The sequence below is a fragment of the Lepeophtheirus salmonis genome, chromosome 5, assembly GCF_016086655.4.
Source record: "Lepeophtheirus salmonis chromosome 5, UVic_Lsal_1.4, whole genome shotgun sequence".
Classification (NCBI taxonomy): Eukaryota; Metazoa; Arthropoda; class Copepoda; order Siphonostomatoida; family Caligidae; genus Lepeophtheirus; species Lepeophtheirus salmonis.
The window spans coordinates 5,532,122-5,559,017 of record NC_052135.2 but is presented as its reverse complement, the minus strand read 5'-3'; the positions used below and the strand labels follow the sequence as shown (position 1 = coordinate 5,559,017).

General features: G+C 30.5%; 1 protein-coding gene across 4 annotated transcripts in view; it reads right to left on the bottom strand.

Annotated features, from left to right (window-relative positions):
- Positions 1–26,896, bottom strand: part of LOC121119089 (uncharacterized) — an 86,689-nt gene that overhangs the window by 18,485 nt on the left and 41,308 nt on the right. For 3 of the 4 annotated variants that reach the window (XM_040713707.2, XM_071888135.1, XM_071888134.1), the window contains 4 exons: positions 18,395–18,552; positions 2,992–3,165; positions 2,672–2,781; positions 1,729–2,609 (listed from right to left, as the gene is read on the bottom strand). In XM_040713707.2, coding sequence (XP_040569641.1) covers positions 1,729–2,609; positions 2,672–2,781; positions 2,992–3,145 — 1,145 coding nt within the window. In that variant the 5' untranslated portion in view covers positions 3,146–3,165; positions 18,395–18,552. The remainder of the gene's footprint in view (positions 1–1,728; positions 2,610–2,671; positions 2,782–2,991; positions 3,166–18,394; positions 18,553–26,896) is intronic. The other variant, XM_071888136.1, reaches the window with a different exon arrangement.

The following is a 26,896-nucleotide window of genomic DNA, read 5'->3' as shown; positions in this document are numbered from 1 at the left end:
TTGACCATTTTGGATCCCATGAGTGATAAAACCCAAAACAGACTTGCAAATATGTATATTATATTATATGATAAGAAAGGGCTAGCGACAACACTCGAGGGATGTCTCCTTTTCGTGATGTTTATTCATAATATTTTGTGTTGACGCATCAAAAATGCGTCTGAGATATTATCTTAGAATGTTTCATTTTGTCCATGATATACATACGTATTTGTTCTAACTCATTTAGAACTAAAGGAATTTTGAACTCATAAAGAGATAATCTAATGAATATATGGATAAACAAAATATTTGACAAAATAAATTCCTTACATTGCTTTTATCTCTGGAGAGAAGGAGGGAGAGGTGAAATGGAGTGCGAATGTTTTTCTTTATTTTCACCCACAAGTACTAATTATCCAGAAGTCATTAACCTTTTAAATTGTATTACCTGCGTAACAGTTGATATATTTACATGTAGGAGAGAATTAACAGAGAAAATTGACATTGGGAAAATTTTCGTCATTTATTAACACTATCCCAATACCTCGGCCCAAAACTTGTTTTGTGTAATGGCAGGACCATCCAGGAGTTTAAAAACCACAGCCACAACTTCGCAAAGCATTACCATGGCATAAAACAAGTTTTGGGCTGAGGTATTCTGATAATATTAATAAATGACGGAAATTTGCCAATTGGCAATTTTCTACACTGGCAATTTTCTCAAAATTTTATCAAAATAAGTTATGTTTTTTACTATAAAATACATTCAATGATGATTTTATGTTGGAATTATGTCCTTGCCTAATATTATACGTGTTCGTCACTCCATGAGTCTTTTCTAGTATGAATAATTCATCATGTTCTATGTGAACGGAGAAGTGATTCTTCTTTCGAATCGTTGACGTGTTTGTATATTTCCGTTTTTCTTATTATATAAATATATCCCTATTTTGTTTCTGGTTCGAATTCATTAAATAGTGAGATTTTGTTGTTGTAAGTATTGAAATTTTGGAGCAAGATTCCATCATTTTTCGAACAGAAAACAACCATTTAATACATTTTATACTAATACATATTAGATATTTTGATTAATAAGTTCCAAAAGAACATCATTTTTAACCAAAAATTACCAAATTGATGTATAAATCTCATTTATTTATATACATTAAAGTGAAACATCATTGAGTAAAAATAGCTGCAAAATGTCCGAAGGCGAAATTGTTCAAGGAAATATAGTTTATAGGGAAAATTACCTAACTAGTATTGTGTAGGTTCTCATTTATTCGATCCTGTTTAGTCACGTCTTAGAGGCGGTTCAAACGGTCTTAGAGACCGTTTTTTAAGAATGTCAGTTTTTAGGACTGTCAGTACTAACAGAATTGATTTAAAAAAAAGGAATAATTATATTTGAATGAGATCCTGAAAGACCGAACTGTATAAATTGGTTGACTAATATGTGGACAGAACTGGACCACATGAAAGAACAAACACAACGAATTTAAGTGTATTATAAATTCATAATGACTGTTCAATGGTTCTATCAAAGCTGTGAGAGGGTCTTTTGGGAGTACCAATTAAATTTTATCATTTGCAGATATACGAAATGACAACAAAAATAACTTTAATTATAAAACTTTTTTTTGTTTTTAACAGCATCAGGTGATACATTTGATAAGTATCTGGTAATGTGTGTTAGTAGCATAATAGTATACCCGTGGCTTAAAGTATTGTAGATGCATATCTTACCTATAGGGTGACCCATCAAAAGATTGGAAATCCATTTTTGGATTACCTCCTTCAGACTCTGGCGATAGTTCACCAACTGCTTTTAAATAAGACTCTTGTTTTCTCATACGAACTCCACGAGTTTCTTCGTTATGTTCATCTTCAAATGATCCTCCGATTGCACGTGTATAAGAGGGTTGTTTCCGTATCATAAGTATTTGCTTATTACGCCGAAAATTTTGCTGCAAGCCAGACTCAACAGCATTTTCATAAGAACTTTGCTTTTTGATATTTCGTCTTTTTATTGCACTAGAGTATATAGCGCTGGCATAGGAGTCCTGCTTTGTGAGAGGCAATTGTGTACGGTTCTTAATTTCCTCAACCAGATTCCTGTCTTCTGTTTCGGATTCTGTTAAACTAATATTATCTTCTACAGATGATCGATGCCCTGGACTGGTTGTTTTACTCATAGGAGATGAAGCTATTGAGGAAATTGCTGGTTGTACAGGTGTTGTTTCAAAACTAGGTCCACTATGGATGGGCTTTGGACCGCAAAAGCTTGTTTCTATTGCTCTTAAACTTGACCCTCCAATAGGGGAATTACTTTTTATAGATGGTGTAAAGCTTTCACGAGATGTGATTGATCCTCTACGATCAATTGGATCTCTAAGATCCGTAGCAGAAGCATCGATCATTTTGAAGTTATAATTGACTGCTGCTTTTTTAGCAGCAGGTGAAGACTGTTCATTTTTTGATCTTTGTGAGCGACGAATATAAATTCCCCGAGAGAGGGGAGAAGATGTATTTTCTTTAGAATCCAGGTCTTCGATTCCAGATCGACGTAAATCCAGAGAGGAAGGACCTTCTCTGAATCCAAACGTCACAGACTGATCACGTTGACCCTAATATGATAATAAACATATAAATAATGACAATCATAATCGGAAAGAAAGTGTATTCTTACAAAAATAAGTCTCTCCGTTTGGTCAAGAGGAGACGTGGGCTCTGGAGGGTTTCTTCTTCGAAAAGAGTCAACACGTCTTTTAAAATCTGCGTGAACGTTTTCTCGAATCCCTAGGAAAAGGTAATTAAATTAAGTTATGTGTTTATCATTTTTAAAATAGAATTATGCATAATATGTAGTATTAAAGTTTCAATATAAAAATAAATGTTTATTAATGGGTTTTAGACTAACTTTAGGATTTCAGAAAGAAAATTTAGCAAACCATGCCTAGATCTAATAATTTATAAGCAAGCTACTCAATAACTACATGCTAAATATACCTGGCAATGTAGGTGGAATGTCAGTCCCTGGTGACAAATCAAAGGACGCAACACTTATATCTTCAAAGGAAGCAAATGGAGCTGGACCACGCTGCACTTGTGACGACTTATAGCCACTTTGACTCTTGTCATGCTGTTGATTGTGTTCATTCATGTTTACTCTTCAGCATTTCCCTAGCAATTGTAAATTCATTTGCAAAATCAAAAGAACAATAAACATTTAATGTAATATCATTATAATATTATTTTATGAAGAAGTGGGTTACAACAGCTATATGAATATTCAGGCGCTAGGTAATTTTGCTTCCAAGTTTTTTGCCTCAAGGATATTTCTCCTTAGTATATAAATAAATAAGATTTATACGTCGTTTTGGTTAATCTTGGTTAAATTTGATGTTCCCTTGGAATTTTTTAATCCAAATATGTATTGTGTATTACGATAAAACGCATTATATGGTTGTTTTCTGTTGGAAAAATGATGGAATTTTGCCCCAAAATTTCAATGCAAATACCAACAAAATTTCACTACTTAATGAATTCGAACCAGACACAAAAAAGGTAATAAAATTAGTATAATAACAAAAATTCAAAGGGCAAGGATTCGAATCAAAGAATTGCTAATCACTTCTCCGTTAGTAATTATCATTAAGCATGATGGAATATTCATACTAAAAAACTCATGGACTGACAACAAGCATAGTATAAGGCAAGAGTATAATTCTACCATTATCCCAACAGAAAACAAACATTTAATGTATTTTATAGTAATAAATATTATGTACTTATTTTGATTTAAAAAATTCAAAGGGAACATCAATTTCAACGGAAAAAAACAATAACGACGTATAAACTTCATTTATTTATATGTTAAGCCGAAATATCCTTGTGGCAAAATATCCTAAGGCAAAATGTAAAAAGACAAATTTACCTCGCACCGAATGTTCAATAGTTTTGAAAAAAGAAACATGCTTAGATTTGTCATCTTTAGTATAAACTTAGAAATATATTTTTCTTAGTACCCATTTATAATATGTGTGTGTGTGTGGATATACATATATACAGTACATACATTGAATATTTAATTATATGGTATAGTATAGTATGGTATTACTTGGTATATAAAGGATGTGCAGAATAAAATATATATAATTTAATTCAAGATTTATACATTATCTTTGGCAAATAACGTAGTTACTACTTGAGGATATTCATAAATATATGAATAATTATATAACATAAGATGGGATAATTTTTCTCAATATTGCGACGGTATGATAAACATATCCGTTGATATGAGTACTATAATTTATATTAGTTTAAAAAAGTGATAGAGCCCTAAGGAGCCTCCCATTTTTAAGGTTAACTGAACTTGATAAAAATCAGTTATTTGGTAACACTGATAATAAAAGATACTGAGACTTCATGAAGTGAAAATTATTTTTAAAGAAGAGTGTAGAAGTATTGAGGTTGCGAGAATAACGAAAAAAAGTAAAGGATTATCAGGTTAACAAAAGTCTCTCCAACAGAAATTGATTATATTGATGATATCAAAATTCTATTTAAAGTTCAAATACTGCACAATCAAATTGACTGAATTTGTATATAATATGTTCATGTAAAAATTGAAACAAATATATATCGATTTATTACTCGTTAGACAGTTTTTCAATGGTTTTATATTGTACTTGACTCTTTAAAAAATCCTCTTTGGTTTTTCATTGAATTAAAAAACTCATAATGCGTTTTTCTCTGTTTCATGAAAAAAATCCAAGCTTGCTTTTATCTTATCGCCACACATATATGAATTTATAAAATTAAAAGCTATGAAATGACGTTTAAAAAAATATCTCGGATAATACAATGGGGGTAAAACAGAAAGAAGGCCAGAAATCATCTTGTAGTTAGTCAAATAAGTCAGTCATACCAACTGCAATTATTTTCTTAAGTACTCCCAGACATCCTAAATAGTATTCTATTCGATACTGTATATAGAATTATTTCGTAAAATTTTATTAAAATCGAACCTTTCCATTTGTATATGTTAGCCAAAATTGATGATAAGTACCTTTGTTCCACAATGGACATTTCTTTCCGGTATTATTGATCTTGATAAAACATATTTTTAGTTCTTCTAGAAGTGTACAATTATTCCATACAATTTACAAGATCTAGGGCGACGGATGTGTATTTGAACAAATGAATGATGAATAAACAAATGTGAACGTTAAAGGGTATCCACACAATGACTGATTCTTCCATTAAATGAGATGTCATCCACCGAGCAAGGGACAAAAACATTTTCTAAAGAGATGAGATCCTTGAACACCGTGGATATCCCAATGTCATAAACAGATATGAACAGAACTACGAGTGGACTCAGATCCATATATCCGGATGTATTTTTTTTTAAATCCATCCAAACAATACTTATTGTCTTATAAATAATTAGTTTGATGACTATAGATATGAACTGTTTTCACAAAAAAGTGCTAAATCATCTTTTTTTTTTCCTTTCCCCCGATGAAGTAGTTTGAATGTAGGTATAAAATAGCAATTATACAACCTTTAATACGATGGTTTCCAAACATTTAAAAGGAATCACGGAGTACTATTGCTACGGTACGTAGTGAAAAAACATTAGATTCATATGCAGACCGTTTCGTCAACAAAAGGCCATAAAAATATACTGAAACATCTACTAACATCAAGGATTGTACTATAGTTCTGAGTTATAGATCAAGATCAAAATGTGGACCTCGTCCATGAAAGTCTCTACATGAATTTGTGAATATAATATAATCACATACTTCATTAATTTATCACAATCCTAGTTTTTGCTGTTCTCGCTTTAACCCTTCACTTTTGCTTCCCTCCCTTTGCCTCTTGAATAAATTTTCTTGCAATTTTGTGTTTTCATGCCTTATATGCATTTCTATGTGTGAAAAAAATCTTTTGTTTCTGGCAATTAACCATCTTTCACTTACAGTGAGGATATTGGATCCTACCAAATGGAAGAAAAACATAGTATCAGGGCCCTACCAAAATAAAAAAAATTCAAAAATTAAAATTTTTTGGAAAAAAAGTTTCCAAAATTAAATTTTTGGAACAAACGTTTCAAAATATTATTTTTTTCCGATTTTTTTTTTCAAAAATCCATAGCTATTCTCAGAAAATTAAATTTTTTGGGAAAAATTTACAATCCTTAGCTATTCTCAAAAAATTAAATTTTTAGAGAATAAAAATTCAAAAATCCATATCTATTCTCAAAATGTTAGGTTTTTTAGAAAAAAAATCAAAATATACAGCTGTTCAGAAAAAAATTAATTTTTCGGATTAAAATTGGAATTCTAAAATTCTAAAAAAAAAATTAAAAATCCATAGCTATTCACAAAAAAATTAATAAGATTTCAAATATTTAATTTTTTGAAAAAAAAAATTAAACATTAAATTGTCTATTAAAAAACCGAAATGTTCTTAATTGAGGGGGGATCAATTAAGAACATTGATCTTAATCCAGCTCACCTACTGCGGACGCCCCTGAGAGTTATACCACTTGTTAAATATTGTTTCAAAATCTCAAGTACCTCCAACGGGTACGTGTACTCCCATTTGAGAACCATTGATATAAAAGGACTTATACCAAAACGAAAATTTCCTCATACACCTGATTCAATCATTATGATATAAAAAAAAGATTGGCACATATAAAGTGATATGAAACACCGTGTCCTCAACATTGAACACTTTTGGTAATAATTTAAGGATGTTCAGAAATATAATTTTGTAGAACCCACAAAAATAGATTTGTATACCTACCTAAAAAACTATTAGTTTGAAAATATATTAAATTATGAACTTTTTGATAACTTAATAAAGTAGGTTGATTGCAATTTGATAAACTAAAATAACAAATACTGTTGGGAAATATAATTATTTAACTAATGATATATATACATAACTATGATTGATTTGAAACAATTATAAATATAAATACTGGATTCGTGTACTTTAGCGCAAAAAAATATCTACCTAAATACAACAATCATTAATAAAGTTTTCAGAGATATAATAATAAATATATTTATTGTTATAATCCTTGACTTTCATATCTTGATGTATAATTCTTGAATAAAAGTTTGATGTAAGTAAACATTACTAATTATGTTCATGGTATTTTGATTGAAAATATGGACTGCATATGAATACCAAATATTCTACGCAACGTACTGTAGCCGTAGTATTCTGTGATTCTTTCTAAATGTTTATAAAATTTCGTATTAAGGGTTGAATAACTGTGAATGTCTAATTTGTTTACCTTTTGCTTTCAAGATTCTCAAAGCAGGAATACAACTGTAAAAATTCCACTAACGAACTTCTAAAACTATTCCCTTTATATACAAAAAAAAAAAAAAAAGGTAAAACAGCCTCAAGGCAAAAACGTTGGAAAGCAAGACAGTACAAGGTTAAAACGGGAGAAGGTGAAAACGTTACTAAGCAAAACCCTTACAAGGCAGGCACTTTCAAGTCAAAAATGTTTAGGCGAATCCTCCTATAACCAACTTGTCTGTTTGAAAGAGGTTTTGAATTAGGTATGATGTTACTTTAGTGATTCAAATGTCGTATTTAGTAGTACTAACTACGTCATTTTTCCCCTGTTGTTGTTTACCTCCAAGGGGTAATTGTACTCCCATTTGAGAACCACTGATCTAAAAGAACTTATACCAAAACGAAAATTTCATCATACACCTGATTATTCAATAATTATGATATAAAAAAATGAAAATATAAATGAAATAACTTGAAATAAGAGTATTTTAATAATATTAAATGTATGTTGTTTCTTATTAGGATGAATTTGAACCGTTTTTTACAGGTATACTTTAGTTGAGAGAAAAGAGGAAAAAAGAACACAAAAAAATAAATTTGAACCTTCGGCGGACTGTATGATACATTTGTACCCATTTTCATATGAAAGTATGTCTAACTTTTTATCAACACATCTGAGAGCTCTCAAAAAACTACTCTAAGACCATTTCCAATGCAGCTTGAAGATAATGGTTTTTCATAACGATCCGGTTACTACAAACCAGATTTCATTGCGAGTATGTTCAACTATTTTGCAAGATCTTTCAGAAACTTTCTCCATTGTACTTTTTTCATTATCCCTGGGTTGTTTTGTCTGTAGATAATAAACGACGCTAAGGCAGAGACGTGGATCATATTATAGAAAAATACCAAAGGCCAACGCATTGCTCATTGTTTTACAGCGTAATCTCTCAGCATTGTACCAATCTTGCTGAGGTTTTGTTATAATATATGGTTGATAATCTCTGGCTTGCTTGATTGCGTGGTCTCTACTTTTCTAGTTATATACATAGATGACAGAAGCACAACTGATATGTTCATCTTAAGGTGTTATGAAAAAAAAGTTGCCTCTTTATGGTGGGCAAAATTGTTCAAGTAAACTTTCTTTTCCTTACTTGAATGTCTATTACTTGATAGGAATCTTTTTTGTTTATTGCTCTAACTAAAGGCATATCTCAGATGTTCAATACTTCTAAATAAATTGTCGGTGGTCCTAGAGCCTTTATACATATATAATGATCCAAAACTGTATCTCCCACAATTTCACCAGTTTGGGGCCATCTACTGGTTTTCTAGTATAAAGTTTGCTATGTAGAGGGTAAGCGTTGGACGCATCACAATCGCAGAAAATCTTCTATCATCCCTAGCCGGTTTAGATTGTATATATTGAGTGAAACTTTTACACCCTCGAATTAGAAATAACTGTTCTTCAATAATGATATATTCATGTGGATTGTAGGATATCTCAAAATTTTTATATAACAGTAGACAAAGATATCTTGTTGATGCAGCTTCATCCGTTGGAGCAACCTCTACACATATATTTTCGTTGTCAAATCTAATAACTCTGAGCATCATCTTGATGCGGCTACGAGACATAGTTGAGAACCTTTTTTCTACATATCTTCAAGAGTCTCTCGATGTACACCAGCAGCAATAAGAATGCCAAAAAATGTATTGAGCTCAACGTTAGTAAATGGCTCAAATGGTATTACTGTTGACTGTTCAGAATCATTAAAAAATCTTAGGATGAGGCTATTGTTAAAAGCTTTACAAATTCTTCTACCTTTCCAATTTTTTTCTCTCAAAATGATGTCACTCATCTCTGTACTGATCACAGACATACATAGCTATTTTCTGTAAATAAGTTGGTGTTAGCTGCAGGCCCACCTCTTTGTTGAAGAATGTTACGCAATCTTGTTTGCACCTTTGGCACTGGATTTTTAAGGCATTCAGTTTCATCCTTCGGCATCTAAGTGAAAATTTGATTTTGAGATACAGCAGTACCAAGTTCAACGCTTTCATCCAAGCCATATTTTTCTTCCTTCATGCTTTATCGAAAATCAAACGGATCAAAAAATAATATTTTTTTAGAAAAAAATATCATTTAACATTGAAAAAAGAACACCTAGTTCAATCAAAATATATGTGGGTACATTTGTACAGATGCTGTCTGTTAAGGGTGTAAAATTATACAATCTGAATAAGGTTAATACAGTTAAAACACTTCAACTTTTAGGAATTTTGTGACTCCCACTCTGAATCAAAACCCCATCAACATGCCAGTGAGACGAATTCTACCTCATTCTTGAAGAAGTTGAAATACGACTCGGTTGGTTTGTTTTTTCTCTGACGAGATCTATTAGGATGCTCATGTGGTGTAGCACAAGTTCCCCTCTTCGGTCATGGCCGTTGGCTTCATTTTTGCTGTATTATATGTGGAGATCTACCAGAAATCATTTACTTTATCCTCAAAAATAGATAAATTCCTCAAGATTTTCTACGGAATCATCGTATACTTCTACGTATGAGAACTATATAGTTCCATAAAACGACAGAATAATCTGCTTAAAGATCCAGGGAGGAACAAAGAGAGTTCTCTTCCTCCATCCACAGCTCCTTCATTTAAGTTTTTTTGTATTTTTCTCTTTATTTCATCTCTGCTTCGTCTCCTAGTCTAAGAAAACTATTTCATTGGTTAGTGTTCTTGATGTATACAACACAGAAATAACTCATCTCAATCACATTGATATCAATTCAATTTATAAGGTGGAGTTTGTTATTTATGGTCTATTTTGATAATTATATAACCTGGACACTATAATCCCAAAGAGAAAAATATATAGAGAGGTGACAAGGCATACGTTTGTCGTATAATATAGGGATTTTTTGATATCTTATTCGAAGTTGGGAATTTAAAAAAATAGAGATACAACACTTTGAAAGAACTCATATTCAGGGGTTTTTAGAGTCATAGAAGTCAAATAATTTTGTCGTCACAAGGAAAACAATTATTCATGTAAAGAATATACTTGTTTGAGTCCTCATTGAACAAAAAAATTATATAAAATTTCCTAAAAAATATCTTGAGATATCAAAATAGTTACTTATCCATACGGATTGGTTCGGTACTTTTGTTCAGTATGAAGTTAACTCACGAATTCATTATTCCTCCCCTTCTTTGTTCGAAATCTAAATGTACATATCTGTCTCCATAACGTATTCTGAGAAGGAAAATGTTGTTTTTCTGATTCAAACTCCTATGGGATGGGATACAATTCAAATATAGGTAGTTTATCATAATTTCGATGGAACTGGGTATCTAGGAAATTTATGGAACCTAAGACCAGGCTTAGTGCTCTTATTTGAGAAGCCATAGAACAATATAAAACCACGATGACTATGTCAAATGATAATTCAAACCAATGTATACAAAACAACAAACTGATATTATTGTTGAAACTAATAGCAAAAAATTAAAGCAAATACGTTAACTATAATTTATAAGTGCTGAACGAATCGCTGTAAACAGTTTGAATTTTACTTCGGTATCAATCTGCCGATTATTTTTAAATTAAATAATAACCCCAAAACAGCCATAAATTGAAAAACCTAACTATATATCCCTGTAAATAGAATTAAGAGGATTTTTTAAATAATTAAGGATATGTTCAAGTCAAATCAAGTTCAAGTTCTATTTTTCCCTTCGGATTAGAACATATCTACAATTACACACATTACTAGAGCTGTACATTATTTTTTAAGATAAGAATGTGTTTCCCCTGTCTGCCTAACCAAGCCAAGTAGCCGATAATAAATTCTTGCCATCTCTCTATATTTTTTCTCTATGTATAAGCCTCACCGCTGATTAGCCATTTTTTTATTACGTACGAGTCTCTTTTGTGATTGGAATACAAGTGGAAGATGATTATAGACTTTTCTCGATAGTTTAGCCTACAATGCCTTTCTATTCTGCTATTGGATATAAATAATGTTTGTATCTTTTATCAAATCATCCTATACTTATATTATTGAACTGAAGAGTTATACAAAGAAAAATATAATGGAAAATACAGAAATTCCTCATCCTCCACCCACAAATCTTTGAAATTCTTGTGTTCAATCATTCTATTATTAGAATTTTTCTGCAATTTTTCATATTTGAGTCATATATACATAAAATTAGAGCAAAATTGTTTCTAACTGTCTTATATAATTATCGCCAGTAACTATTATTAATTCCATCTGTAGATAATTTTGATTAGTTCCCTGTAATTTCGAAATTAATATTTTCTCATCACCCTCTTTTTTCGTTATTCAAACGCGTCCAAGTCCGTAAAATATAAAATTTATTAGCGTATCGAGACGTGTAAAGTACTTCAAAACATCTCAAATAATGTCATGAATTCTTATCTTTGTCTGTGAGAATATATATATCGAGAGAAATCGAAGTACTTCATGAAAAAAAATAACACACCATGGGATTCTAGGAGATATTAAAAAAAGAGGGATATGAGGTAATGTATTCTAAATAACGATGAACAATTTAAAAGTGTATTTTTTGTCGTTTACTTTTTGAATTCGTTGATCGTTCTTAAACGATTTTTTTTATTGATGAACATATATAGATCAACAATCCTGATATAAATTTGCATTAGTGTCATTAAAAATATATTTGTTAGAACCCGACTTTACTAAAAGGTTAATTATTTGAACTGTTGAATTACACTTATGTCCACAATTCAAATAATTTTTTTAATTAATTTATTTAATATACATTACGGGGCGGATAATTTATTTGATAGGTTTTCAATAATTATTTTAAAAATATGTGTTTTTGATTGACAAGTTTGTTACCGACGAAAAAGTCTTAAGGCCAGTAACGAGTATTCGAGACAGTAATAAATAAACTCTTAATTCCGCAAGTGTTTTTTTTAATTAGACTAAAAAATACCCTAGCAACCTCAGCTTGCGGTACACCCCTAGTTAAAATAAACATACTATTTAAATTATAGGTAGTTATTTTCTTTGTCAGTGGGAAAACTTAAATAATCGGTAAGGGATCAAATACTTATTTTCTCCACTACATATACCTATAATCAGTATAGATTTATTCCCGTAAGTTGTTGTTGCGTGCAAGCATGTCTTAAATCATTCCAACTGCCTAATACAAAACCGTATTTTCTACGACACTTAATACATACCTTAACTAATAAAATTACATTATTTTAGTTTTGAAGTAGATACAAAGTTTGCGCTTATTTTTAGTAAGAGTTGAAATCGAGTATTACTCAAACTCATCCAAAATATCTTTTGAAGACTCAAAATACCTTTGAACTCGAACCAAGCAAACTCGAAATATTTATTTGAGCCTTTAGTAATCAAGTATCTAGTTCGTTATTTCCGATATCAAGAAACATATAATATTGCCTACGAAATACTATTTATAAATAACTATTGAAAATAACGGATACTTATGACGCCAAACCTACAAATTTTTTACTTCTTATTATTCATAACAAAGGATAGAAGTGGGGGTATAACCTACAGGCTACAGATTATAACTAGGGTTTTGTCAGTCCTTATTTACGACCGCCGTCCGGTCCCTTCCAGTCCAATCCAACTTGTGAGTCGCAAAAGTAGGTAAAATTGATTCTTCTTGACGTCATTATGAGTGTTTCCCCCATAGCGAATATATAGAGTGACGAAGTAAAAGTTGTTGGCTCTGCAGTAGTGGATTAGGAGTCAACTGTTGTCGGGGCAAAGTTATGTTATGAATTGAATCTTTTTAGCTTTTAATATTTATCGCTTATTAGTTATCAGTAGCAACTAAAATATTTATATCACATGGATAGTTAATGCCATGCTTATGCAATTTCGTCAGATGATAGATGAAATATTTTAGTTCAATAATTTACGTTTCAGACAAGAACTTAAAGTATCGTTTTGAGAATAAATACGCTTATTCGAGAATTGAATAATACATACATAATGTTATTTATTTTTGTATTTCAAAAATACATAGAAAACAAAAAAATAAATTAAAAGAAGTTGTTGCACATACATAAAACTACAATTTAAAATGAATAAAATTATTTTTACCAAGTCTTAGACAAAATCCCCTTTATTTTGGGAAAATCCCAAATGCAGCACAACTATGACCAATTTTGGACATTACTTTGAATTATTTAACTCAATTACGGATGGTGAATAGTTAATAATAGTAAACATAAATGATAATTGCCTCCACGATCTCTTCATTCAAAATTATAATACGTCATAACTCATATGTACGTCATATATAAAGTGATTGTATTATTATAAAAGTATTAAGCATTATATGATCACTTCATGTTTTCTTTCCTTATAATAATAAATTTGATTGATTTAAAATGCCGGACAATAGCTGACATGAAATGCTGCAACGACAGCTCCTTTAAGCAATCTATAGTTATCTAATATTTTTCGTTTTTATAAATTATTCCACTATATAATAAAATAAGTCATATAACTAAGTAAAAATAAAAATATATGTTCCTTTTATTTTGAATTATGATGAAAACATGACATTTTTTTGGAAGAAATATGCAATGTTTTTGATACGTATCTCATATATCTTATTTTCCTTAATAAACCCTCGACATTTCTAGTAAAAATTCTAAGGACATTCCCAAGGACCGTTCTGAAGACTAGACTGAATTAATTAGGACCACAATAACAATGGTTATAACTAGTTCTAAGGCCCGCCACACTCTTACAGTTTAAAAAAAAATTAACTGCCCAAGACAATGGCCACAGAATATTTTCATGTTATGAACGTTATCTTTTATTTATGAACACAATCAATATTTTGTGGCCCTTGGAGTTATTTCTTGATTGCAAACTCGAACCCGATATTAGAAACTGGAAAGAAAACACAAGAATATTGCCTTACTCAAACTTTGCTCGACTTATATCATCAGAATCTCAAACTCGAGAGTTTTACTCGAATCCAACTTTATTTTTAGGACAATTTAAAAAAAAAGTGCAAAGACAGTAAATATTTATTAAATTGCAATAAAAGTATTTGCAACTAGACCTTTGCAAAATAATGAGAATAAAATCATGAGTACAAATAATGTAATGATAATATCTACCTACGAAAAGTGTTTTTTTCTAAATAACTATGTTTCTACATATATGATTTATACATTGATGTTAGTATGGACACTTTAAAACAGTTTTAGATTTTATGAAAATTAATTTATGCATAGCCTATACAGTAATATAATTAGTGATGTGCGAGTTGATTATAGCCCATAGCTCAGAATGTGTATTTTGGTTTTATGAAATTTTTCTGCGAACATTCCGCTGCTTGTAATTATACCTAGAGGAGTTTTTGCCACCTGCCATATTCTGACCTTTTTATGTTTTATAATATAGTTTCGAAGTTAACGGTTGTATCTCGATCAGATTAATTATCAAGATGGAGAAGGAAAAAAAAAAAGAAAATAATATCAATATAATTAACTAATCAACTATTGATTAATGATTTTTTATTCAGCCCTGCATCTTCATTGATTTTGAATTGTATACAATTAGACTACCCATACTTTTTGGGATTTCAAATATTATACCAAAATGGAAGAGTTGCCTTAAATACCACGTGATGTTGATATAATAATTGCTTTTTCGACAAATATTTTATTTTTATAATTGTACAAAGTTCATACGAGTTGACCAACTCGAATTTCTAATTAAAAATGATGATTTCTACTACAACAGAGGGCGTGATTGGAGCTTGTGCTTCTCCGGCCAGATAGTATTAGAGCTCATTAATTATTCCTTCTTTTTATTAATTCATCATTATTTTCCTTTTCTTCTTCTCCTAGCTATATAATTAATCTGATCGAGATACAACATTAAAGTTCGAACTGATAATATATAAAACTTAAAAAGGGGGAAAATATGTAATGTAGCAAAATTACCGGTAACGTAAATTTTCGTGCCAAAATTACCGCAACAAAAAAGAACTCGTTTAACATTTAGCGCGGCATTACTTCGCTAACACAAAAATACCCTTTGTATTTTGTTGTTTGTTGTGGATCTACTCCTCTCACCTGATACGTCATGGCTATTTCATAATTTATTCTTTTTGACAAATAAACGAAGTAATAAGTTATTATATACTCGTACTCCGTTTCCAAAAGGACAAGATTACAATTTCTTGTAGATCCCTCGTCGGATATATATAAGTAGAAATTGAAATCCAGTAGAATCTTTGATTCTCCTAGTAGAGATCATGATCTTAATCTGTCCTAGAACTGATTAGGATGATGATCTCTCCTAGGAGAATCAATAATTCTATTAGTAGATACTAAAATCATATTTTCTCCTAGGACTAATTACAATTTTATTCAGGGAGACGGTAGCATTGAATATTTGAAGAAGTTGCATATCCCCGTAAATTCCTCCCGTGTCTTTTTATTCCTAGTAATTTCATTCCCAGTAAATTCATTCTCGGACATTTTATTCCCATTTTGAAGAAGGATATTTAATGACGTCATACGGTTTATGTTTCTACACTAGTTAGTAATTTTTGTGTAGGGCTGTAGGATGGGTGGGTGATTGGGAGTAGCACTTAAGATGAGTGATGATTAATGATGGATAGGAGTAAATACAATTGGTAACTGATGTTTATGGATTAGAATTGACGTCATGATAAATCTTTAATAGCGAGTAGAAATAGAATCCGATGATATTACATATTTATACCTTGGGAAATATAAGTAAACCCCGTTATTACTGAATCAGTTCACTAAAGGAATATATTATATACACATACGAGTTTGGTTTGAAAAGTTTTCGATCTCAACGTGAAGATGGCAGCACTCGTATATAAAAGCTAGTCACATCAATGGAATCGACATAGCTCAGTGACAATGTGCTAGGGAGATATTGTTCTCTTGAACTCAATGTGCATTCGATCCCAAGTGATTCCTAGAGAAATAAATATTTAATAATTTAAGTACCGGGCCGTGCAGAATTATTTACCGATTTTTGTTCAGAACATATCGCGGACAATAATGACATTTCGAATGACTTGAGAAACAATTTATTCATACATTTTTAGAATAATAAAATAGTTTGTGATCAAATTTAATCAATGTAGCCACCATTTGACTCAATGACACTGGTCAGGCGACGTCTGAAGCTGCCACAGACTTGCTGTATGTAATCGGCGTCCATGGAGGCCCAGGCCTTGTTGACAGCAGCCTTTAAGGCATTTATGTTCTTTTTTGCAGGCCTTGGTCTCCACGTGTGCCTAGATAGGGAAGTCTAGTGGGTTCAGATCTGGACTCTGAGGGGGCCAGTAATCCTTGGCCAAAAGTTCTTGTTGTCCTTGAGCCACTCCTAAGCTTTCTTGGAAGCGTGGGCGGGTGCTCCATCTTGTTGAAAACCCAAGGAGAGTTGCCGACTATGGATTTGATCCACAGAAGGACCTTTGACGCCAGAATCTTCACATACTCCCCCGCTGTTAATCTGAGCCAGTGGGGACCCATAACGGTTTCATGGCCTTCCCGTTGGGTCTTCAAACACTTCCAAAGCTCACAACACGGTCATTTTGCCTGTTGAAAACAGGATCGACCGTAAAAGTTTTCTAATCTGAAAAAATGATGATCCGTCCAGATGAGCTCTTGATATCATTCAAGATTTTCTTGGCACGCTCAAGTCTGACTTCTCGCTGACTTTCAGTTAGCAGAGGGCATTCAGTACGCCTCAGAGACTTTCCTCCAGCCCTTTTCAATGCCCTTGAAACAGTTGATCTCGACATTCCCATCTTTCTGGCCATGTCGGCAATGGACCTGTTGGGAGTCCTCTTGAACACTGCCTTTACTTGCCTTGTTGAGACAGTGGGCTTCCTGCCAGCCCCAGGAGAATGCTTGAGATCACCCCCAGCCTCCAAGCGCTTGGAAACGTTGTAAATTGTCTTCAACGAAGCCCCAACCTGTTCCTTAATGTTGTTATGAGGCACTCCCACTCGGAGGGGCTGCAATTTCGATACTCTTTGTTTCCTGATTGGACATGGTCTCATGTGTGGAAGTTGTTACGCTCTCACAGGAAGGATTTTAGTTTATTTTAACAGTAAAATACGAAACCATCAGATTGGTTGCCACAAAACCTCTTAAAAAGTATATTTACATCATCAGTAAATAATTTTGCACGACCCGGTATGTACGTAGGTTTCACAAAAAGATTTCTAGGTTAGATGCGGTAATTGTAATACTATAATGTTTACCTATATTTAATCAGTGTAACTCCATCTAACCAATTAAAGGAACACTAAAAAACATCAGAAAAAAATGTATTGTATCTTGGTTAAGTCAGAAATTTTTAGACCACCCTCGTACAGTTATAAGAAAGAAAATGAGTATAATATACAGGGAGCATAATTATGCGAAAACGACGTTTTCAGATTATTTCACTCTATTAGCCGTTTTCAAAATATATTGTTAGAGGTGAAATGGAATGCTGGTTTTGTGTGGATGCAAGATAAACATTTTCCAATTCCTCAGAAAGTGTTTAAATGTGTATGGCCCTGAAGTATTGAGTAGGTACGTGTGAGTGTGCTCAAGAAAAATGGAGAGTAACACTGATATTTTTTGGCGAGTTATATTCTATATTATTAAAGCAATATGTGTCTTTTCGTCGACACCTAATAACTTCGGGAAACACTAGGAACTACAGTTAGTAATTAAATAATTATTTAATAGTTATATGGAATAAAAATTTTTGGGCCGGTAGCAGAATTCAAAAAAACCAACCAGCACATCACTAATGTATCATCCATGTAAAGAATCATTGGCACTTTATTAAATAAAGTTTCATAAAGTCCCTGTATTGTACACTACTTCTGATTTTTAAATCTAAATAGGATTAGAAAAACATACAATTGGATAAGGAGTGTGATAAAATTACATAAACACATATTGTAAAGAATTCTAGATAATGGGATCATGGACCAAATAGATAGTCACGAACAAAATGTAAGGCTTACCTTTATCGATGAGGATATCGATGTTTATATGGCTACTTTGCTAGTATAGGAAGATTACCCTATTGCATTATGTTCATCAACCATATATACATACGAATGGAAAGGAATATCCAACGATGATCCAAGTGTAGGCTGTTGATACCTTTCATACAAAAAAGCTGGAATACAAAAAAGGAGAAATTATGTTTCAATAACTTTTGTTTAACATTATTTAATTAACAATAAAGAATAGAAAATAAAATAAGATTTCAATATATTTTTGATAAATGGCCAGACAACTATTTTCCTCATCATAAGCATCTTTCCTACTTTATCAATAAAGCTGTGAATTATGTGTAAGCCCAAAGTAAAAAAAAAAACAAAAAAACTCGTAAAGAAGTTGAAAAAAGTTATTATATTCATTCTTATTTGAGTTTCTCACGGAAATTATAGGATAAAAGATATTCATTATTTTTCAAAAAGATGGCGTTACTAAAGTGTATCCTGCGTTGTAACAGTAGTGTAGAAAATCATGGGTATAATGTGCATATTGAAAGAGAGAAACCGAAAATAAACATGGTTCAAAATTTGAAGAATGTTTTGGAGGAGATCATCTACAATCAGCTGTGAAAAGGGAGGAGGAGGAAATAATCAAGAATATGGGGCAATAATTAGTCCGATATCAATCCCGAATTCTACACTGAGTCCAACAAGTACTTAGAATGATTAATTGGCAACAAATCCTCTAGGTTACACTCAGTCTTTTATGAGCACACACGAATATTCAATCTGGCATAGAATATACATAATTTAATCTATTTAGGAAGATACTCAGGAATTAAATGATAATGAGAAATGCTTAGGAAAAGAAAATTCATTCTACAGATTACAAATTCTAAGATAAAGGGCCACATAAAAAATTAACTCGATTTACCTCATTATGTATAAATAGGATCGGTTTACTTTAGATGCCGTTATAAAGATAAAATTTCGTACTAAAAAAAGTTAAAAGAAAGTTTTTTGATTAATTGACTCAGGTTTCTTTGAGGGGTTGTCAAAGATGGACACCAGCAAAGAGGAAATACGCCGTATTTGAAATTTTTTATTCTATAAAGGCAAATGTAAATAGTTTTTATGATTTTGATATTGTGACAGACACTCCCGTGCAATTTTAATCGCGTACATTCCGTTCCAGTCATTTTGATGCCAAAGTTGCTCCATGCTCTGGAAGGGCAATTGTCGAAAATGTTTATAAAATATTGGAGATCGTTCAGTGTGACTGTCATGTAAGCATTGTTTCGATTGCCATGGAGTTAAACATTAATTGAAATCAAAATAAAAAAATCTAATAAAATTATATGATATAAGAGGAAATTATTGAATTTAAATTTAAAACTCTAGACCATTTTCTTAAGTATGAAATGCTTGACTTACAAAAACAGTTATCATGTACAATTTTTCTATATAGATAAGATTACATTTGTTCAGCTATAGAATTTATACGACTTGTGGACACTCTCGAGAGCATAAAAACTAATGCTTAGTGATATGTTCTTCTGAATTAATAAATTTTGATTTTTCTATGAAGGAGTTACTCTTATCTTCATAATTGAGAGAAACTTTAATGGGGCACTTGTCGGCTAAAGAAGCTTTCCTATCAATTTTGGACATACTTCTTATTTTAATCTTTTTAACATTTAAAAAACTTTAGTTAAAATTCCGTCATTGAACTTAAAAAATTCAGTGCTTTTTTGTAGAGTTCTTGTACAAAGAAGAAGCAAGTATTCTCTTAATAAAATAATCCAATTTATCACAAGCCATTCCTAGTTTTAATGCGTCTTTAATAGATTCATTAGTAAAACTTCGATTTTTTGAATATTTATCTTTTGAGCGAATCTGAATTGAAAACTTCGAATTTCGTTTTCATAACAACTAATTCTTTTACAAATAATTTCATTTTTTCATCGAAGATATAACAGAATTATATAATGCTATTTCGTAATGAAGAAAGAATGAAGTAGGTAGAATAAAAAAAAAATGATGGTTATACATGAATGAAATTAATGACAGGAATGGAATTGTGACGTAAGAAGGTTGATTCAAAAGCAACTTCTTGTAATAAAAAAAAATAAAACGCGTGTGCTGAATTATTACAGGCGAGCTGCCTCGATACGATACCTTCTTTCAATACTTTAGCCCAGCCCTACTCACATCAGTCATATGAAGAAGTGTAAAAAACTTTTGCTTGGTAATCTGAGCAGGGTTTTTATTTTTCTAATGTGGTTGTCATTATTCTTTGATTCTTGAAGACAGAACATCTAAGTATAAATAATAACAAGTGCGTGTGCTTATGAAAGATGAAAACTAAAAATGATGTTTTACTAGGGAGATATTAGTGTAAGTCTTTGTTGGACTTTGAGTAAAATAGAAGATCCAGATTTGTGTTTATTTCCTTGATCTCACGCCTACTTGCAGCTAATTTAAATGAACATCCTTACAAGCTAAGCTGCTCTCTTCCCAAAGATTCCTAAAATTGTCAGAGTGAACACGTTCTATTGTCTGTTTTTTTGTTTTTTTACATACTGGCGGAGAATATGTCTTTGAAATATTGGAATATATATATTTATGAAATAAAACACACAATTGGGATGTTCCCCTGTTCTTGATTTGTGTTCAAAAATACAGTACCACACAACATATTTAACATTTTTTCATTTACGTACAATTGTTTTTAAATATAAAGATTTGCTATCGTTTTTCTATTGCCTCTTAGGATATATGAATCTAGAAATGAAAATAAAATTTTTAATTAATTTTATAAAGGCTTATCTATAAGAAATAAAATATGTAAAGTGCATATATATATTTTCTTTCATATTCCCTACGGCAATTCAAAATATTTATTCATGCACATATATGAATGTCTATGTTAATATAACTAGGCTTATGTGTCTGTCAGTTTGTTTGTATGTTCGATGATGACTCATTTTTTTAAATAATGAGTGTATATATGTACATATGTTTAGAGTTTTATATATGCAGTTATCCTTATATTTATCTGCCCAGTTTATATTCAATCTCGTGTTGCTACCTCCGTAGCGTGTATGTATATAATAACTCTTTTGTGTTAGTTGATGAGAGGACGTTTCAGTAAGAACAATTATTCTCGCTATATTTTTTAATATTAACAAAATTCAATAGAACATATCTTATTAATAAAGCAAAGTTTATCTGTATGTATGTATGTCTGAATTATGAAAACATGATGCACTGTAAATAGTATTCCCTGATGTAAATCATAAACAAATTTTGATCTAAGGAGTAACAGTGTACGTATTAATGAAATATTGCAAGTGTATGCAAAATTAAGCGCTGGTTTGTACAAAGGAATGTTATTTGTTTTTAAGGGCTCTAGTATCTAAAGTACTCATTAGTCATCCCCTCATATTAATTTTTTTTATCATACTCTTATCATTCTTGAGGAAAGAAGACATATAAATTGATAATTGAAAAAAAGTGTATAAATATTCAGCGTATTTACGAGGTTGTGTGATGTCTTTGTTTAATAATTGTTCCGGCAAAATATTTTAATATTATATCAAATGACATATACTTAAAGATAACTTATACTTTAGTAAAAATTGCCTTATGTGTGTACTTAATGTATTTATTTTGTATTGTATATACAATCTTTATCTTTATTTAAAACTACTACCATACTTTTTTATTATATTTTACTATACAAATCTTTGGTCCTCATTGTTTGAATGAAAGTAGGTTCGTTAACAACAAAAACTTTGTAGAGTTGAAATATATGTAGTTAAGCATATATAATATTTGATTTTTCTTCGAGGAAAATAAGTAAACATATCATCCGAAAAAAGAAATTATTAAACTTATATGCAAATATAAACTTATAATGAAGAAGTGTTATTTTCAAAAAATACAGTAGAGGTAAAAAATGAGTTGACAGTTTTAATTTGACTTTTACATTTCTGATGGCATAACAATAGTAAATTAAAAAATTTCCTTTCTATATAGTGATGTGTGCAAACAAAATTTATTTCACTATTATATTATATTTTTTCAATTAAAACTCGATTTGTGAGCATTTCTTTAAGTGTTAATTAAAATTTGACCTATGGGGCAGATACCATAAGAGCGTTCTCAATAATGACAAAATAAAAATCATTTTCCTTAATGAAATTTACTTTATTTGTTTTAATAGTTAAAAATACACATTAGGTTTCAAAAGAACCCTGAATAATTGATGATTTCATGGTTTTTTAATGATCCGCGTTTTTTTCTTTTTTAGTACTGTTGTTATAAATTACAATATAGAAATATTGTATAAAACATTTGTGGATTTAAAGTAAAACATATTCCAGCAATAGTTTCCTCCCTATTTATTGGGTTTGTTTTTTTCTCTTTGAAGATGTATGTATGAAATTTTTTTTACAAAGTACATATATATTTAAAAAAATAAAGATACTGCTTTGAGAGTTTCGACTTTTTTTTTTTTTTTTTTTTTTTGACAAGCAATCTAAAAAGTGAACATAGATAATAAGAACTATTCATAGTAATTGGATTAGATATGATATGTTCTTTTCTATATTAATTTAATTTTTAAATTCTTATACTCGTACATTGAAGATCCATATGAGGGAATGGGGAAATTGTATATAATATAAAAGAGAAAGGCACTCAAATAGAATTATAATTTACCAAAAGGCTATTTGGTCAAGGTCATAATATTTTTGTGTACTCTTCTGAACATTATATTTTATTTGTTTATTAGTTGAGAGAAGTACCTTTCTAGTCGTGGTAAGACACAAAACCCTTGAAAGTTCTTTTAGTAGATATGTATGAGATAATATAGAAAATTGGATTTATTATTCTTTGTTTGAATGATGCAATAATTACACACAATCAATTCAGTTGATTGAAATCAGGAAATGTCATTGTGTGTTTTTGTTTTTGTTTGTTCCTTTAATTGGTCCCATTAAGTTGCACTGATTAAGTATAAGTTAACATTATAGTTTTACATTTACTCCATCTGATCTAGAAATGGTCTTTGAATTAAATATACCTACATTGTCCATTTAAATCTGTATTCTTTATAATACAAAAACACTAATTTATTTTGACTATTTATATTTTAAAACTTCAAGAAGATAAGAACAAGATATAATTTATTAATTAACGACAGAATTTTAACAAAATTAATTCTATAAATAGATGTGTATCTGAGCACTCTCAATCATTAATATAAGGTCCCTAACGGGAATGACCGCTTCCAGGCGGAGGTGGAAGCGGGTATATTATGGATTCAGGTCAGATACTAAGCATGTCGGGGCCCTATAATATTTCTTAAGCCAGGGGTTCCAAAACTTTACAAGGGCAAGGCCCCCCCCCCACACTGATAATTTTTTACCTATGGGTCTTTTATACGAAATTTGTGTACTGTATAACATATGTATGAACTGAAAGCAATCCTCAAGTCTCTATCTTCCTGTGCCCCCCTAGTCTACCCTCACGTCCCCCACTTTAAAAACCATTTTCTTAAGCAACCTTCATTTTATGGGTTCCTGCTGGAACTTGGGGCACTACGCATCCAGCGTATAAGTTAGCTGCAGCCCTGCTTGTATTTAATATCATTTTATCGGCCGAATTTTCTAGTCACGCCTCTTGTTTTAAGTGCCTGTTACCAAACTGAGCCTGTTTAAAAAAGAACCGAGACCGATAAAGCTGAACCAAGACCGAACCTGTTGAAATGAAATAACCGAAACTGGGACTGATAAAACCTCTGAAGCTGAACGGGCTAAAAACCTTAACAAAATTACTAAGAACCATCAATACCGATGATTCTCGTTCTATTTAATCGAGTAATATATTTGTTAATTCGCTTCAATTCCAGTGAAAAAAAAGAAGAGAGATCAAATTGACTCATTTGAAATAGAAAATATTATTTGTAAAACCTTTAATGTCATATAAAGGTTTGTTGTAAGTGTTTAGTAAGATAAGGCAGTACTATTTAAAAGGAAGATCAACACAAAACGAATCTTAGACAATGAGTTAAGAACAAAACTTTCAGTTCCATTAAAAACGATAATTATCTGTTACACTTGTAAAAATAATTAATTAATTAAACATGCCAACAAAAAAGTGTTCCATGTTTTATATTTAATTTTACTAATACTATAAGTGTTGATCATTGATCTTTAATTAGTTATTTCATATCGTATAAGTCTTTGATTTTTCACACTTTTTTAGGTTTGAGTCAACTTAATATATTATCTGCAAAATTTAATGTTAATTTAAAAATTGTGTTTAAATTCTATATGGTACTATTTAATCATGACAAAAAATAACATAAAGTTTTTAAAAGGTTATATAATAACTGGTTTTTATCTATTAAAGTGCAAACTTATTTTATGCAGGGTTGTTATTCTCAATGGTGGTACGCGTACCCCTTGGGGTACTTAGATGGACTCCAGGGGGTAATTGAAATTTTGAAAGAACATTTTATAAGTGGTCCATAATTCTGGGGAATCCGGAGGGTGTGGCCTGTAGACCACATAATTACGGATTTTTTGATTTTTACTAGAAAATGTAATAATTGAATATTTTGTTCCAAAAACTGTAATATTTGATTTTTTTTTTCAAAAAAGTTTCTATTTGATATTTTATTTAATTTTCTGTGAATAGCTTTATATTTTTAAATTTTTCTCCAAAAAATGGGATATTTGAATTTAAAAAAAAAAAATCAAAAACCAAGCCTCCCTCCCCCAAAAATAAATAGTAAATCACTCAAGCTATAAATGCTTAGTGCTGGTAAGGGGGTAATTATTAAGCAATATTGATTTGATCATAATTTTTAAATGCAAAGTTCCTTAAAGATTGATATGATGATAAAAAAAGTTATTACATCATTTGCAAATTTATATTCGATTACTTCTTATTTTAATCCAATATCAATATTACAATAAATTATTATCAAAATATTGTATTAATTATAAATGATTTTTTTTTTTTATCATTTATTAATTAAAAATTATCTTCTAAAATTGTAGTATACTATTTTACATTAATCCTACATAAAATACATATTTTATATTTTTAAGATTAGCATTCAATCATGTTGATTTTTCATGAAAGTTACTGATTTTTCTAATCAAAAGTTGGTTCAAACCTTTACAATGTGTAAAATTATATGCAAATCTGATGTGATATGAAACACTAATCAGCATATCAAGTACCACTAATACGACTAAACTTGGAACTTAAAAATATTTTGAAAAAATAAATATTGTTGGCTTTGGATGTTATCAATACACTCTTATGAAAAATAACAAATTTATTACATTGGTATTCAAATCAAGAAATTCATTTGTATGAGCAGTGTAGACTTTTTCAAAATCCATTTTTGATTCCTCCTGTAAAAATATTTTATATCAATTATGCTGAAGAATTTCAAAAGTGTCAAATTTTCTGCAAAAGAGTGGATTTTTTTTTCTTTAAATTGAACAGAAAAAATGATGAAGTAACATCATCTACAAAATCTCAAAACGATATATTTTGGAGAGTAGAGAGTTAATATGTCGTTACTTTAATGTATTGAGCAACCTTTAATAAGATAGGAAACAGAAAAAAAGCCCAAAATCTATTCTTAGTTATCCAACTCTAAGGTAATTAACTACAGAAATATACAGAGACTCGCCAACTTATCGAAGAGCTATCATCCTTTTGGATACGGATCTTTCAAAATAATACGAATATAGTTTATGAATTACTCATTCTCACAAAGTTAATGAAAGTGACCAACATTTATTCTCAAGAAAAAATTATATTGAGGAAATATGACTTTGTAGCTCTTAAAAAAAGACAACAATAGCACTCAACATCTAAAAATAATTTATCTTCATACAATTTATAAAAATCTAAATTTTAGTGTTTTCATTGGAGCCCTCTGATCTCTTATGCAATGGCAAGAAATAGCTATGTTTTAATGTTTTGTTGTAAATTTTCTAGTATTTTTGAATTAGATACTGCATTTGAATGTTAATTTTCTGTTAATATTTAATACATATATGATGATATTCAGATCTATCTAATTTATGATATTAAATATATTTTTTCAATATCAATTTATTTATTTAGTATCCTTCTAAATAAATATCCTAGGATAAATAGTATTTTATTCATCTACCCGATGAGTTATTAACAAAGTTTCGGATCGAGAACATAGATCGAAGGATTTCCTCTTAGGTACAGGCAGTTTGAACATATTGATTATTTGTGGTAAACGGATCTGATTGGTCATTTTAATCTCGTGTTGGACTTAAAATATCCTGATTAATGTTGTCAGTCTATATCTCCTCCATTAACACATCCAAGTATTGATCAGGAGTTATGATCATGCTGTTGCCATAGATAATTATGTTACCATTCTATATAAAAAAATATGAGTTTATAAATTAAAATTTCTTGGGAAGATTTAAAGACCTTAAACTTGCTCCATTT